General features: G+C 47.4%; 1 protein-coding gene across 1 annotated transcript in view; it reads right to left on the bottom strand.

Moving 5' to 3' along the window:
• The window catches only part of TMEM163 (transmembrane protein 163), a 220,546-nt gene extending 204,690 nt beyond the window's left edge, over nucleotides 1-15,856 (bottom strand). The window contains exons 1-2 of the mRNA XM_045783199.2: nucleotides 12,551-15,856; nucleotides 7,068-7,187 (exon numbers count right to left, since the gene is read on the bottom strand). Coding sequence (XP_045639155.2) covers nucleotides 7,068-7,187; nucleotides 12,551-12,752 — 322 coding nt within the window. The 5' untranslated portion in view covers nucleotides 12,753-15,856. The remainder of the gene's footprint in view (nucleotides 1-7,067; nucleotides 7,188-12,550) is intronic.
• Nucleotides 15,857-16,525: the final 669 nt, after the last annotated feature.

Here is a 16,525-nt window from a genome sequence, read left to right on the forward strand (position 1 = left end):
TCCTCCCTCAAGACCTCGGCGCTCATTTCCCCAGCTGCCAGGAGTGAGCTGCTGATGGCCCACAGTTGCATCCTGAACTGTCCTATACTCTCTACAGAAGGAAGCTGCCTCCCCAAGGTCACACTTCTCCCCAGGTTATACCTCTCCCTGGGGCAGCCCACACTAAGGACTGGTCTAGGCCCCTTGCCTAGAAAACAAATTTCCATTGCCTAAGCCTCTCTGTGATACTTTGTGGAGGCAGCCTCAACAAACTTCTCCCGCTATGTTCCAGCCCCACGTGACATCATCGCCCAAGTCTCTGAGTCCCGCCATCTTCATGCATTCCCACCCCAGGGGAGGACCCCATTCTGTACTGACAGCTCTGATTTTCATCTCATCCCTTTTGGGGATGGGCACTGTAGATTGTCCTTTCTCTAACAGATCAGTGATGTCCTTTCTTGAGCACTCTGTGTGTCCGATGAGGGAGGGTGAGCTGGTTTCACGTTATCTATACTACCCCACTGCCCTGTCATTTGCCCTGACATCTATAGGATGCATCTTCGCATTAGACCCGAATGAGAGGGGACAAAAGGACTGTCCCACTTCCGGGCGTCCTCTGTGTCATCTAGGACAGCAGACTGTGCTTTGCCAGCAGGCGCTGAGTAAGGAATGGAGGAACATATTCACTAGCTGGGCAATTCGGCATGCAAGATGGTGGAAGACGGTGGAAGGTGAGGAACAGGTTACTGGGGTGCAGAAGGGTTCTCTGCCTGGCTCTGGATTCATCTGGAATTTCCCAATCTCAATCCACCTGCACTTCAGCCCTCAGGGAGAAGGCACCAGAAGAAAACCTCTTGTCCAGAGCAGCTACACCAGAAATTCAGCTTCCAAGAGGCACTTCCCAGAGGACAAAACCACAGCCCTGGAGTACAAGCAGACCAGAAAAACCCTTCTTCTCCAAGTGGCTTACCACTATGTCTGAAGAGCAACTGAGGGGCAATAGGAAAAGCCCTCCCGAATTTTCCCCAGAGCACTGGCTGTACCCCAGCAGACCCCAGGGCCCCTGCGAGGAGGGGCATGAACCGCTGGGCTTACTAAGTCCAGCTGGGGCTCACTGCCCAGGCCCTCTGAGTCACTGCCATGGCTGTGTCACAAGGACACCCCCATGCTAATGACTCTGGCCACATTTTTAATTAAATGCTGTGTGCAGTATGCAGAGAGAAGGGGGACAGAACATGCAGGCAGCTGCTGAGACCCCCTCCCCCATTGCAGGCTCGAAACAGCAGCTCATTGTGAGCATGGTGTCTGGGGAAGATGTGCTCTCTTAACAGCAGCAAGGGAGGCCCTTCCATCCCAGAGGAGGCAGACGGCAGCAGAGACAGTGGGCTCTGGCATCCCCACTATTTATAAAGTTGAAGATGTCCCTCTTGCAGTTTCCCTCTTGCTTCCATTCACTTGAAAAAGTCACTACTCCTTTTTCTGGGCTCTTGGCCTACAAATATACATCCTCGACCTGCTGCAGCCATGGGGGCCTCAGCAGGGAGACGTCAAAACTTACGCCAGTCCGCCTGGTATCTGAGTGCCAACTGTGTGAGGGGCTGAGAATACAGACTGGAGAAGACAGAGGCCTGCCTCTGAACAGGGTGTATTATTGCCGAGTAGTGACTCAAGTATTGTGTCGTTTCTGATTACGGGTGCCCATGGGACTATGGGAACCAAGGGTCATGTACATCAGCACAGAGGTCCAGGGAAGGCTTCCTGGAAGAGGTAGATCTTTTACCTCAATTTTGAGGGATAAGTAAAATTTAGCCAGGAAACAAAGGGTAGGGTCAGGAACAAAGAGCATCTGAGGCCAAGGGCAGAGCAGGATGCAGGGTTTGGGGAACTAGAAGGAGCATTTGTGGACTGGAGCGGTGGTAAGCTAGGAGATGGGAGGAGAGGCGTCCAGCCAGGAAGGCGTCAAGACCACCAGGGGCCTCATGGAAAGCAAAGGGACCTGATCAAAATGCCACTCCGCATTCCGTGTGCCCTCAGTGAGCTAGCAGTGCGGGGGCCAGCGGTGAGAAGGCACAGAGTCCTTGAGGACATGAGCATGAGGGTATGAAGGAGGAACCCAGAGGCAGGGAGCATTGTCAGGATGAGGTTCCCAGCCACACTTCGGCCTGTTCTCCCCTCCTGGTTTCCACCCCTCAGAGGCAGCATCCCTAGTTATCATTCACCCAGCATGCTTACGGAAGCAAGTTAACCCACTGAACACCCCCGGGATGTGGCTCACAAGCTTCCTGCCCACATCCCCCTCAACGCGTCACCCGCCTCGGCAGTGGCAGCCAGACGGTGGTTGGGAAGTTGTTCCTGAAGGTTCTCCACATCAAATCCACTGCACACAAAACTGTGAAAACAGCAGCCTGTGAAGAGGCCCGTGCTAATTCAAAGACCAGCAAGGATAAGATATCTCGTCTAGCTTAAGTAGCAATCAGAAGGTGTGTATCCCTGGGCTTGGAAGTGCACAGAAAATGTCCTGAAGAAAACATGAGGCACAGGCATCAAAGCTTGTCCACAGGAGCAGGAATTGGGAAAGAAGGAATTTAGGGTGGGACAGAGATTTGCACTCTGTATCTTTGGTCTCACAAACCTTTATAATGAGCATATACTGCTTTTATCAATCTCGAGAGACCAGCAAACAACACAAAGGATCAGTCTACAAGCAGAACGTCGAGTGCGTGTTTAAGAAGACTAGGGCCTCACAGGCACCATTACCTAACGGAGGTGGAGGCATAATGAGAGAAACTGTAAAGGATACGCAGTGTAATGGATAAAACGAGGCTGGGGGATGGGTCTAGTCTGCGTGGTTGTGAGGCCTCTGGGAGGGGTCCACCACGTGGAGATCTGTGAGAAGATGAGTTTGGCCAAACGACACCCTCTCCAGTCTGAGGAAAAGTTTGAGTGTCTGTGAAGGGGCGGGGAGGGGGCCGTGGTCAGGCCTGACCTTTTTGGACACTGTCACTATTCAGATGTTATTCTCAGGGCACCGGAAACCACGGGAGGGCGTCATGCCTTTCCCATCTCACAATACGCCAAATGACAGATTACCTAAGAAAGTTCTCGGACACACTTTGCGGAGCTTATAGAAGACTGGCATGATTTCATTTTATCCATCTCTCAACTCTTGGCCTCACAATTTAAAAATAAAGAGAATTAACTATATATATTCTACCATTGTTAAGGGACAAGATTTTATGCTAAAATCAAATATATTCTTTTTAAAATCTCCACAGTCAAAAAGAAAATCACCTCTTTCCAAAAAATTTTCTAATTCTTATATCTACTGATTCACTAAATTTTTGAGTGAGCTTTTTCTGAGAAGATCTTAGTTTGGAGTTTTTTATTTAATAGAGCTATGTATCTTAGGAAAGGTTTTCTTTCCCCTGAGAATATTTCAAATATATCTTCATTTCCCACAGAACATGTATTGAGTGACTAAAAATTAACTTGCACTCATTCAAACCTCAAAAAAGAGTCAGAATGCATTTTTCTAAATCATTCTAATGAAGACATTAATAATGTCAAAACTCTGAGTTTTGAAACAGAACTTCTGTTCTCTTTCTAGACGTATTAAAATAGACTTTTTTTTTTAAGGTTTGTTCATAACATGATTGCCATTTTCCATGCTGCCTACCGATTATAAACAGAACCAATTTTAAAACCAAACTAGGGCTCTCTGCAATATTCAAGATGTATTACCATCTGGTTTTATATCAGCATTTTTTAACAGGTCCAAAATCTCTATATTACCAAGTATTATCAGAAATGGTTCATATCTCTTTCAATGCACACATTCTTTTCAAAACACTTTTAAGTCACAAACTTTGAAAGTTCCCTTAAATTTTCAGACTATACCTGACATGTGCCTGTCAACCATATTTACATACAGAACTGATTTATCACAGACAACTCAGTTATACTGGCCAAAGCTAGTTTTGTCACTATGTCTCTTAAGAATTACTAATCTGAGAAAACACAGCATACCTGATTACCTGGAAGCTTACAGGAGGTGGAAGGGTGCCGGTCTTTATTTGCAATGCAAATCCTATGTAAAGAATATGAACCTTCCCAGTTGACTGCAAAAGCAGCATCCCTAAAACTTACACAATCCATCACCCTCATTTCCAAACACAAGAAAGACAGCAGCATTTTTTTATAAGACATTCAGCAAAAATCAGCATCTGTGATAAAATAGAAAATGGCAGGTAAGGAGATGAAGACCGGAATTCCACCAGACCCCAGCAGGAACAGCTCCAAGACGCTGCCCTTAGCGAGAGAATGGCCATAAGGATGATCAAATTGTCAAAAGTTCTTCAATTGTTTGTAAAAATACAGGAGCTCTAAGCCTGGTATCTATATAAACCTTTAGATCATTTATCTTTTTCTAATAAATATTTTCTTTCCACCTAACAAGGAAGGAAAGGAGGGAGGGATTTTTAAAAATCTCGCTCAGTTCATTCATTCAACAATCTTGCATACTGAGTCCATGCAAGGATGAATGCTCCTCCCTCCCCACAGAGTTTACCATCCGGCAGTGGCAAGAGGTAATGATCAATATGATCTTCTCCTCGTCACCATGATTATCAGCCTTCACCAACACATAGACACACACAGACACACACACACACACACACACAGTGCAAAGACCTCTCTGCTATCTCAAAGCATCACAGGTAGTAATTCAACAGCAATTCTCTTTAAAAAGACCAACTGGTCCAACCTGACTGCTTCCATTGGATGGCACAGGAGTCCACCAAGCAGCCTATCCCATTTCACCTCACATCTCTGTCAACCACCTCCCTGGAGAATAAGACTGGGGGGTCCTTGTGACAATTTTTTAAAAATATATTTATTGCCATTTCCAAAACATACCATTTTCCTTTAGATACTACTTTAAACATAACTTCAAAGTCAGCTTATATTGCCTAATCCTTATTTGATTCTCTTTCCATTCAAAACTATGAAAAAGATGGCACAAAAGTCTGCCAATATGTAAATGACACTTTAAAACGGGTTTTAAACACTTCATATTACAAATACATTTAGGAACCTAAAGGGTAAACAACACAAGCAGAGACCACCACAAAGGTTTAAAGCATAAAATACAAATACACGCACGCACACACACACACACACACACACACACGCACACAATAAAGCTACCCCACGGTTAAAGTAGGGGAAAACAGAACTCCTCTTTTGCATTTTTTGCTTTAACTTGAAACCAACTTGGGAACAAATTCTACTATAGAAAATAACACAGGTCATGATATTATAGGCCAATGCCAACATTTTATTGGCAAGAATTTGGAGGATTTAAATGACATACTCGCTAAAGGGGTAAAATCATTTTAAAAGAGAAAGAAAACCCTTTTCACAGAGCAAACTTTTAATTCCTTACGCATTACACAACAGGCTTTGCCTATTAAAGGAAATGGAACCAAATTTTAAGATAGCCCAACTGATCAGGCATAACATATGAAACCAACATTTCCTCATAATTTTTCCCTATTATGAGATTAAGTACATCACATTTAGAATTATTCTCCCAAAGGAAAGACTTGTTCAGTATTTCTTCACATTTGCGTCCTCATTCAAACACCCACAGGATAAAAATCTAACAGCTCTATTAGGCACACGGACACGTCTGAATAACTATTATTCTGTTGGTAAATCACCACCCCTCATTCCATTCCTCTTTCTTTACATATGTAAATGACGGTGTCTGATCCAGAGCCCACCACCAGCCACCACCACCCAATTACCCTCCAGGGACATCAATCGGATTTGTTATTCTTGCTTCAGCATAAAGAAAAGGAGGCAAGAGGAAGGAAGAGCTATTTTCAGGAATCAGAATTATCTTGATTAGATTTCTGGCTCGCTGGTAAATGTTTATACTCTGAAATGCATTACCCTCTACTTCTAAATGTTTGGCTTTTTTCTAGAACGATATGGCACAGTGTTTCCGATATAAATTGTGTCAAGTAATATATGCTGAGTTTTGCAGGGAGCATTTGGTCAAATTCTAATATTCCCTCTTGGGAGCCAACACCAACTTCCAGCAGCAGGTCAACTCTGCAGAATAGAATTTTAAACACACACAGAGTAGTATCTTCCAGCAGACACAGCCTTTTCTTCTCCCTCTCTGAGGGATGTCACATGAGATATCTTGCATGATACTTATCCCTAAGAATATAGATCTTTCTGGTAAGGTAATAAATTAATCACAAAATGCCGAAAATATATTCCTCTTTACCCCAGCATTTAAACAAAAAAACAAAAAAAAAACCCCACGGTAGTTTCTACCAAGGTTGAAATGAAGCTTAATGTCCTCGCTTAAGCTTAGAAACCACCGCACGATTAATAAGAATAAATAGCACATGCACATTTCTTTAGGCTGCAAATGTTAGCTGAGAAAATGCATGTCAGAGGGCTTCCTAACACCCAAACAGGATTATCCAGACCAGAAAGTAGATTATCCATGGGCACAAAGTGTTCTCTTATCTTAGCTTTTCTTGATTGTAATAAATGTATTTGCTTCCCTTGCCACTGAAAACTTAACAGAGGACCCTCCCACTTCTTTCATTAAAATGTGCACATGATTTTCATCTAAACCTTACACAGATATAAAGGGGGGGGGGACTGAGAGGATATACTGCAATACTGCACTCATCTGGTTGCATTAGGCTCAAAATACAAATCTCAAGGATACAGATTTGTCATATGTCAGCCCAAGCTGAAGGCATCCACCAAGAGAGTATTTTCCCTATTCAGCTTGCAGCCAGAATCTCCTTCCACAAACCCGCATACTGATGAGAGCCGAGGCTCCCAGGATCCCTCTCCGTTTCGTCTTAACCCACCTCTTCCCTCTGCAGAGGAGAGAAGCCATTTTACTAATTTATAAGTACCCTGACTCTCCCACCATCTAAAAAAATTTTTTTCTCATCAACAATAGTCAACTAAAAGCGGAAGCGCATCCCCCAGGAGTCAGAGACTAAAACAGACAACAGCAGCACGTATCGAGCGGCAGGACTCCGGATACTTACTGAAGGCAGCCACCGCCAGGGCCAGCGTGACAATAATGGAGAGCCAGGAGACCCACAAGGCCTTCTTTCTGTAGTTCTGGGCCTCATGAGGCTTCAAGCGAGTGCTGCTTTCTAGTAAGCCTGAAAAAACAAGGAGAAAAGGAAGTTAGACATTTCCTTATTAAGAAACCCACAGCCAGAGCTACACATTCTTATCCAAGGACTGCAAACTGACAGCCCGTGGGCCAAGATGTGTTTGGTTTGGCCCACACTGTGTTTTAACAATTAGAGTCCACATGGAAATCAGGCTATCTGGCGTCTCTTGCAAAATCATAGGTTCTAGCAACACGGGCCATGTATGCCTGCAGGGTAACAGCAGTCGTACTCTCTAGAAAGACCCCTCAGACCCACTCACTGGACGGGAACCTGTCAGCCCCTGCCCTGGTATGAACTCAGCTATACGGGCGTTGCTCTAACAAGCCCCTTCCATTAAGAAAACAGCACAGTGAGCCCACATGCGGCCGGGCATTCGGGCTCCTCGGCTACAGGCACTGATTTGCATCGATCCCACCAGCAGTGGCCACAACTTGGTGAAAGAGGCTTTGCCCAAAGCAATGAGTCACGGAACGCGAATACCCTCATTGCTCCCCTCAAGAACTAACAGGAAGAGAAGGAGGACTTCTCTTCGATCACAACCCGCAACGGCCACCAGGCCTCAATTACAGGCCCTGTTTTCTTCCCTCCTCTTTCTGCTCTATAGTATGTGTTGCTTTGTACCAAACACATGGCGAACAGTTCTCAGATTATTCAAGCGGGGTAAAACCTGCTAAAGCGGGAGGTAGCTTTCTGGGCAGGCCATGTGTGAGAAAGGTGTGATTTTGTCTCCAATGCTTTCAACACTGGGGGCCCCTGACACCAGCTGAAATTCGTGAGGTCTTACAGGCGATGCCCATGCTCCACTTGCCTTGGGTGGAGGATCAAAACACCTTCAGCATGAGCCTGATTCCTATTTTCCTTCTCCTTTAAAAATAGATCATATATGGTGGCTCTTAGTTGCATGAAGGACCAAATTCTCATGCATGCTCTATCGACAGGACCTTATGACAGCATCTCGGGCTGAACAGCCCGTGACAGACCTTTCTAAGTGGGGCAGCTTCATCACGACAGCTCCAGATCGTGAAGAACTGGTAGTCAAAGCTCAGGCACCCATTTGTAAAATACCACACAGCCTGCAACATATCACACCTGGCCCACCATGTAAGAGACATCATTCCTTTTGACCAACTGGGCACCGTGCTCAGCCTCTGGCTGCTGAAAACTGCATCCTCTTTAAAAATTATAAAAGACCCGGGTAAAACTTCTCAATTCCATTCACTACCCAGCCTCAAGCACCCTCAACAAGTCCTAAAGGAAGCAAGAGGAAATGTCAAGAAAGGTGCTTCGGGAACCCAGTCTATAGCCCAGAGATTTTTAAATAATCAAAACCCGTAGATTTGCATGGGATCACAAGGTAGAGGAGATTACAAAAGGTGGGCCTAAACACATCTCCATCACCTCACTGTAAAAATCTCCCCAAACCTTCCTTAATAAATGCACTTGGATGAAAAAAGAAAAACCTTCTCTCTTGTCAAATTCTGCCGTTGGTACACATGACTTCAGATTAAAATCCCCTCATCTACCTGCTTTTGTCCCTTTGTCTACTTTCCCCCTAGCCACCAAACAACACGCCATTCTAATTTTCGATGACAATCACCCTTCTGTTCAAGTCAACCTAGAATGAGCAGGTCCCGCACTCTCCCAATCATTTGTTTTCTTTTTCCCCAAATGATATAAAAATCTTCCTTTCATTCTGGCCAACTGATTTTCCGGAGAAGTGAAGTTGTAACATGTACGTAGTGACTCAAGTGAGCAGTTCATCTGGGGCGTATCTTGACAGCAAGTCTCAAGAGGTTTATCCACTGGGGGTAAAAAACCAGGTTCCTTTCAGAAGCAGATTTCATTTCCTAAGAGAAAGGACAATGATCTGGGTTTTTCATTCTGCCACATAACATTATTTTTCCTTCCAGAGACAGCTGCTGACAGCAATAGGACTGGTCCCGACCACACAGACCACCACATGGCTCAGCCCACAGTGGACCAGCACACTCATGAAGGAGTTTGGGGTGTCCCCTCACAAGGGCTGGGCTACCCTGCTAAGAGGACACCTGAGTCCTCTAAGCAGCAGGACTGGTGGTTGCTCCCCAGATCTCACCCTGTGTGTGTGTGTGTGTGTGTGTGTCGCCTATGAGAGGTTTTGAATTTAAAAAACTGGAGTAAATGTAATGCGAAAACCATCCAAGAAGGCAGGGACTTTCCCATATCTGTCCAACCTTTGCTTATTTCCTACTGGTTTTCCTTTCTAAAACTCCAGCTGATAATAAGAACGGAAAACACCTCCCCCTCAAAGGGGAGCATGATGACCTATGAAGACCCATAAATGAATGGTCCACAAATAGGTGCCTCTCTCTCCACGTTGGTTGCGTGCATACTCACAAGCAATGACGAGACTGCCTCAAGTTTTCAGAAAGCTGTGCTTGGGAAGTAGAAGGTAGCCCAGCCTAGAGAAGCTAAGGAAGGCTGCACATTTGCATGTAGGGCTGTGCCCCTTCCTGAACATAGTTGGCCTCCACATTCAGATTTCTAATCTCACTCCAATTCCATCTATTTGTAATCTAGGCCTGACATTAGTAAGCCAAAGTGCTGTGTGAAAGAAAGACGGATAACTCATTGTTTGGGCAGAGTGGGAAATGCAAATACATGTGGTTAAGTTGAAGCCATCCGTCATGTCCATGCTAGTAAGAATTAGTTCTAATTGCTTTCTCCTAATCATCCTCACACTTGGATTTTCTGAAGGAAGGGGAATATTCATTACATAGGAAGGTAGTAAGAAATGCAGAAGCATGTAAAACTCTAAGCCGGCTTGGGGCAGAATGATGGGAAACCACTTGTGTAGAGAAGAGTGGATATTAAAAGGGAGGAGGTGAAAACACCCAAGACTAACTTGGCCTATTTGGGGGGTGTTAATCCCTAAAAGTCTTAGACCACACGACTCTTGCTCCCTGACTACAAGGCTCAGCCAAATGGCACTGCATTATCAGCTAGCTAGGTTTCTGGGAAGCAGCCCACATCACTTCTAAGGGGAAAATACCTCTAAAGTCCTAAAACACTAGCTTATAAGGCAAGCCTTTGATGGGAGTTAGACGCAGTCCGTAACCGGCTCTAATAGCTCAAAAGAAAGTGAGGACAAGAAAGAAGTCCAAATATAGACTCACATCCAGGGCACCGACACCCCCTTCGCCCTATAGGTATTTAGGCCTAGAAAAAAAGCAAGCCAGGCACGATGGAGAGAGGCACAGCAGGCAACTGCTTTAGCTCCTTCCTCCCCAATCCTTTCACCATTAGGAAAAAGGTAGCTGCAATCGAACCGTTCCCAAGGGATTCAAAAAAAATCGATATTGGAAAGCCGCAGCCCCATAAGAAAAAAATAACACAAACACAAAATATTGTAATAAACCTCCCCAGGTAACCTGATCTAGTTAACAAAAATGATCCATTCATCATTAACTCTTTGCTGTCAGCAATAGGTCAAACAAAAGAACGTCACACTGACTTTCAGCTTTCAATGCCACACAGCGCTGGGTTCTTTGGAGGACAGGGTTCATGCTAACAGAGAGGCTGTGTGTGATATGCAGTGCTTTCACACAGGGACAGTTCATGAACAGAGACCGCTTTCAGGCTATCATATAATGGAAAATGAAATTCAGCTGACCAATGAAAAATAACCCTAAGAATTAATTCAGAAGGGCTTTTTACACTTGAGCACGAAGCTACGGAATGATGCTAAATATTAACTCCCCCTAGCACTTTCTTCCCTCCTGTCCTTTGGTGGGGTGGGGAGAAATAGGCCAGCTTTGACAAATGACCTGCAATGCTACAGAAATAAGCCCAGCCCAGAGTTGTCTTTCTTCAATAGAAAATTCTTAAATCCTACAGTGTTAGTTGCAGAGGAAAAGGTAATTCACATGACCTATAATAAAGCGGATAGGTTTTGTGGGGTGCTTGCGCTGTCACCCATCATCAGCTCTACAACAGGATCTAGTTATGTTGGAACAGAAGGAGAAACTGCAACATAGGTGCAGAACTCGTTGCAACTGGAGGAGCTCCAGTTCCCCCTGAGCAATCCCCGCCGCTTCTCTGGGATTGCTGTTTCCATATCATTTTATTTCACATGCTACAGTTTTAAATTTCTATGAGGAAAGAGATCGTGCATCCGAACACTAAACCGGAATAAAAATGTACAGGAGATACTAAGAATAGGACCGAAAACCTGCTAAGACTAAAATATAAAAATCCGCCACAGCCAACAAAATAAGGCTTCCAAGAAAAGGGGGTGGAGTGGCGATGAGCCGGCTCCCCACCCCGCTGAAGGGCCTGGCTGCAAGAATCCCGCTTCGGCCACTAACCGGCTTTAGCCCAAACACTGAGTCTTTTTGAGGGGGCCGATCTGAATTTAGATTCAGAAAGCAGCAGAAAAGGTATAGACGTGGCCAAGAACACAGCTCCCTCCAAACCAAAAGGAAACGAGGCAGGGAGGGTAAGAGGGATGTAGGAGGAGAGAGGCACGAGAATGAACAACGGAGTCTCTCCCGTTTCCTGCGGGCCTCTCAAAGGGGGCATCGGCTGTATCTCGGAAGGTAGGGGGTTGGTCTCCCAGGAAAGGGACGTTTGTGGGGTTCCAGGCCAGTGTCTTGGGAGGGATTCTTAAGGGGCTGGAGACGTGCGGTCCGGGAACCACCAGGTTTCAGTGGCGTCCACTCAGAGGAGGTTGGTGGTCCAAACCCAAGTGCCCCAGTCCTCTGCCATCACAAAACAGTGGGGCAGTGACCCATGGTAAACCCGGTCCCCTGCAAGTGAGGGTCGAGGACCGCCCGTCTTCCCTCACCGGGGCGACCACCAACCGAGTCGGCGAGGCTAAACCCGCAGAAGGAAGTTCTCCCGGGGAGCCGCCGGGGGTCGGAGGGGGCTTGGAAGGAGGACGCACTGAGCTCGGGTCCCTCCGAGCTGAGCAGGGTCCGCAGTCCCCCGGGAGCACTGGGCTCCAAAAGCAAAAAACGCCTCCCGCGAACTTTTCCACTGGGCGCCGGAGGGCCGGGGCTGGCTAAGAGGAGAGCACGGGCCCGCGCGGGGTCCACCCGGAGGCTGCCCGGTTCTCGCGCTCCGGGTAAGGAGCGGCTGCCCGGGCGGCGCCGGCCTCAGGAGGTGGGGCTGCGGAGCTCCTCTCTCCGCGCCCTCGCGAGGAAGTCCCGGCCCCGCGCCCCCGCGCGCCCCGAGACGCCGAGCCCCGCGCCCCGCGCCCCGCCAACCTGCAAGTGGGTAGAGGCGGGCCGGGAGCGGCGGCTCCTTACCGCGCCGCGAGAGGGGGAAAGGGGCCGCGCCGGCAAGCGGCCAGGGCGGCGTGCGCTCACCTCGATCCTCCAGCCCGTCGCTGAACTGGCCGCTCTCGCTGATCCGCAGCTGCCGCTCCTCTTCGGGCTTGGGCGGCTCGCGCGCTGGGTTGCTCAGAGGGCCCGGACCGGGGGCGGCGGCCAAGGGCGCGTGGCCCCGGGGCGGCGGCGGGACCGCGGGGACCGGGGCGCTGCGGCGCTCGCTGCCCGCGGCCGGCTCCATGGCGCGGGGCGGCGGTTCCGGGCGGCGGCGACGAGCGCGGCGGGGACTTGAGTCAGAAGTGCCAGGCGCCGCGGCTCGGAGCGAGCAGAGGGACGGACGGACCGCTGGAAGAGGGAGGGAGGGTGCCGAGGAGCTGAGGTGCGCCGACAGCAGGCTGGGCGGGGGTGTCGAAGAGCCGCACGGCTCGCGCGGCGGGTGGCAGAGGCTGGGGCCGCGCTGTCGCCGCCGCGCTCCGCCCACGGGGGCAGGTGCGGGCGGCAGGGACCCGCCCCAAGGCCCCGGCGCCCGAGACCGCGCTACGAGGCCGGTGGGGAGGTAGGAGGGATCCCGCTCGGCCGGAGGCCGGGAGGCTCGCGGGAACTGCTGGCGGCCTGACGAGGGTGTGACTGGAGACCTGCCCCACCCGCGCCGCGGGATGGTATCCGGTGGGGACGCGCTCCGACCCGATTTCTGCCGTCCGGAAGGCAGCGCCTTAATTTGACATCTTTCTCCTCTGGAGCTGCGCAGGCTTCAGAGGCGGTGCAGGGTCTCCACCTGGGCTACCAGCCTCACCGCCCATCCCGGGAAAACGAGGTTCACCTGTCGCCAACCCTCCCGGCTCCGGCCTTCTTCTAGGAGCTTTGATTCCCCTCCTTTTTTCTCTCTAGCACCAACTTAAGGGGACCGGGTAACCTTGGAACCACTGGGAACTCTAGATGTTTGGACGCCAAGGTTCCCCCACTGCGACTATCCCTGGGCCTTTGTCCCAGCTAGTCCCCTGCCAGCTCGCTACTTCCCCTCTGAGTATCCAAATGTTGACATATCTTCAGGACTCGCACGGAAGGCTCCCTCCTAGGAGAAGCCTTCCCTGGCTGTCCCGGAGCAGCCGACTGTCCGTGCTGTGACCGCGCGGAGCTCGTACCCTTGCGCTGTCGGGATAGTCTCCTCGAAGAGAGGCAACCACCTAGTTCACGCCAGGGCCCACGCCCGCTCTCTCGGAGCTCCGAGAGGAGCAGAGGCGGGGGAACCGGCCGTTTATCAGATTAACCTTGAATTTAAGTATCAACATCCAAACTCCAGAGTTTAGATTTCATCTTTAGATGGATATCAGTCTTTAAATTTAATGAGTCCCTTAAAATGCCAGTTCCTCACTTAAAGCCTGCCTACTTTTTTGGGGTGAGCACCCTTTTTGAAGAGTAACTACTTTACTTCCTCATTCTCATTTTGCCTACGACCGAATTCAGAGCCCAATTTAAATGCCTTTGGGGTGCAATGGACACTAATAGTGGCAAGGTCTCATTTTATTTTGTGTTGTCGGATTGGGATGAGAAGATCTTAGTTGACCTTGGCCAACTCACTTTACCTTTAGATCACTAATTTCCTTAACTACAAACTCAAAGAGCTGGAGGACTAGGTCATTTCAAATGTCCCTTCTGGCTAGGGAAACAGGGAGGAAGGGAAGTAAAAAAATGAAGAACAGGAAAATCACTACAATTATTTGAATAAAACAATGAAAATTTCTACCCACCCATACTGATTCTGTCCTCGGAGGTAGACAGTCCTTCAGATACTGAAGACCCCTTCCCCTACTTTGTTGCTCTCTCTCACCCAGACTTTTTTCCTCCAGGTTATCCCGGTTGATTCTCTGTCAATGGCTCTCAAACATTAGAATCACCTGGAGACCTTAAGGGACAAAATACCCAGGGCTACTGCCCCTGCCAGAAATCTGATATTATAGATGATGAAATTAATCTGGTCTGGGACCTTGGCTTGGGTATTTTTTTAAGCTGCCTTCCTAGTCTAAGAATCATTCGGGAAGTTATTTGTTTGTTTAAATGCTGATTATTTACAGCTCTTTAAGATTCTCATTCAGTAGATTCCAGGGTCTGGCTAGGAATCTTCATTTGAATATCGCACACACATATTCTGATGTAGATTGTATGTAGATTGTTCCAGGACCACAACTGTAATTCTCACTACCTAACTGCCCTCTACAATGGGGACTGTCTAGCTCTGCCCCCGCATGCATGCACATACCCACTCTCTGGTCTTCTGTCTGTTTCTCACCCCCCCTCCAGGGTGTGAGGTTCTCTCAAAGAACCAAGTATCATTGTTCTTTCCTCTGGTCCCTCAATTGATTCTCTACTCCAGCACATCTGAAATGTGAATATGCAGATGCACTTTACGCCCGGGATTCTTGTTAAAATGCAGATTCTAACTCTGTAGGTCTGGGATAGAGGCTGAGGTTTCTTACAAACCTCCAGGTGCTGCTAAGTTGCTGATCTGAAGACCACACTTGAAGAAGTAAGGATCTAGGAGTTATTTATTATTCATGGAATAAACATATTTTCCTTCAAGTTCCAGCTGCCCTAGTTCAATAATCCATTCTTGTCTCCTCCAGAAAGATTTCTCTGATTCCAGCTCCCCTTGGGTGCTCCTTTTTGTGAACCATAACAATTTAATAATTCATTGCTTATTTCATGAGTGAGGCAGGTACTGTGGGGCTAGTGTGATCCCCATTTTCACTCGCCCACATCTACCTGGACGCTAAGGACACAGCGTTCCCCCAAACAATCTCTGCTGATTGACTGGGAGGTAACATTAGCTTCCATTCTTGGAGGACATACCATGTGCCAAGCACCTTAGCCAACTGTTTCACATGCGTTGTCTCCATCACTCAACAACTACTATCCTCATTTTACAAAGGAAGAAATCAAGTCTGTTTAAACCCTAGCACCACAGCCCACCGTGGTACCGCCCCCTAGGGGATATTTTGGAAACTTGCAGGTGCTTTAATTTGTTATCCCAATGATGGGAGGGGCTGGGACACTGGCATTTAGTGGGGGAGGGTCAGGCATACGGGAAGTCTGGCCCTGCCCAGAAATTTGCTGCACAATGAAGACTGTGTCCCACATGGGTTTTATATGTCAGGCTGGACACCTGGGTTAATTAAAATGTGCTCCTAATTACATTAGAATCCTAACTCTGTTTTACATGTAAACACAAAATATTTTGCACCACACTGAATTTTCTGTAAATGCAACCACGTAAGTCCAGGATAGATGGCTCTTTGTTCACTGTTTTGGAAAATCAGGACACTGAAGCCAGTTCCACTCATGACATCTGAGTCAGCAATCAACACATCTTTGCCTGTCGAATGTATAACTGCCACAGGCCCCTATGTGTATATGAAGATTTTTATTTAGCTCTTATTTCAAAATGTCAAAAAATAAAAGCCAATAATATTCCAGAGTCTTGTCTTCCCTTAAATTATAAGCTTCTACACCTGATTACTTCTTTTTTATTTCTGAGGCGATTCTAAGTATTTATAAAAGCAAATATGTACTAGGTATTTTTGGCTTTACTTTTACCTCCCTTTATTATAATTAGGTCATTATATTGATGTTTTTGTGTGTAGTTATTAGCTGTTAAATCAATTTCATGATCACAATAGTGAATACAAAATAAGTGCCCTAAAAAGGCTGCCTTACTTGTCACAGCCAAGAGGAGCCTAAGAAGACACAACATCTAAATGTAACGTGGTGTTCTGGAAGGCATCCCAGAACAGCAAAATAACATTAGGTAAAAATTAAGGATATCTGACTAAAGCATGGACTTCAGTTCCTAATAATGTGTCATCGATGGTTCATTAATTGCAGCAAATGTGCCACACTAAGATGTCAATGATTGGGGAAACTGAGGGCAGCGTCTGTGGGAACTCTCTGTACCATCCTCTCAGGTTTTCTGCAAATCTAAAACTGTCCTAAAATATAAATTCTACTTTTAAAAAAGTA

This window comes from Ursus americanus, chromosome 1 (genome assembly GCF_024610735.1).
Source record: "Ursus americanus isolate L20-20 chromosome 1, mUrsAme1.1.p, whole genome shotgun sequence".
NCBI lineage: Eukaryota > Metazoa > Chordata > Mammalia > Carnivora > Ursidae > Ursus > Ursus americanus.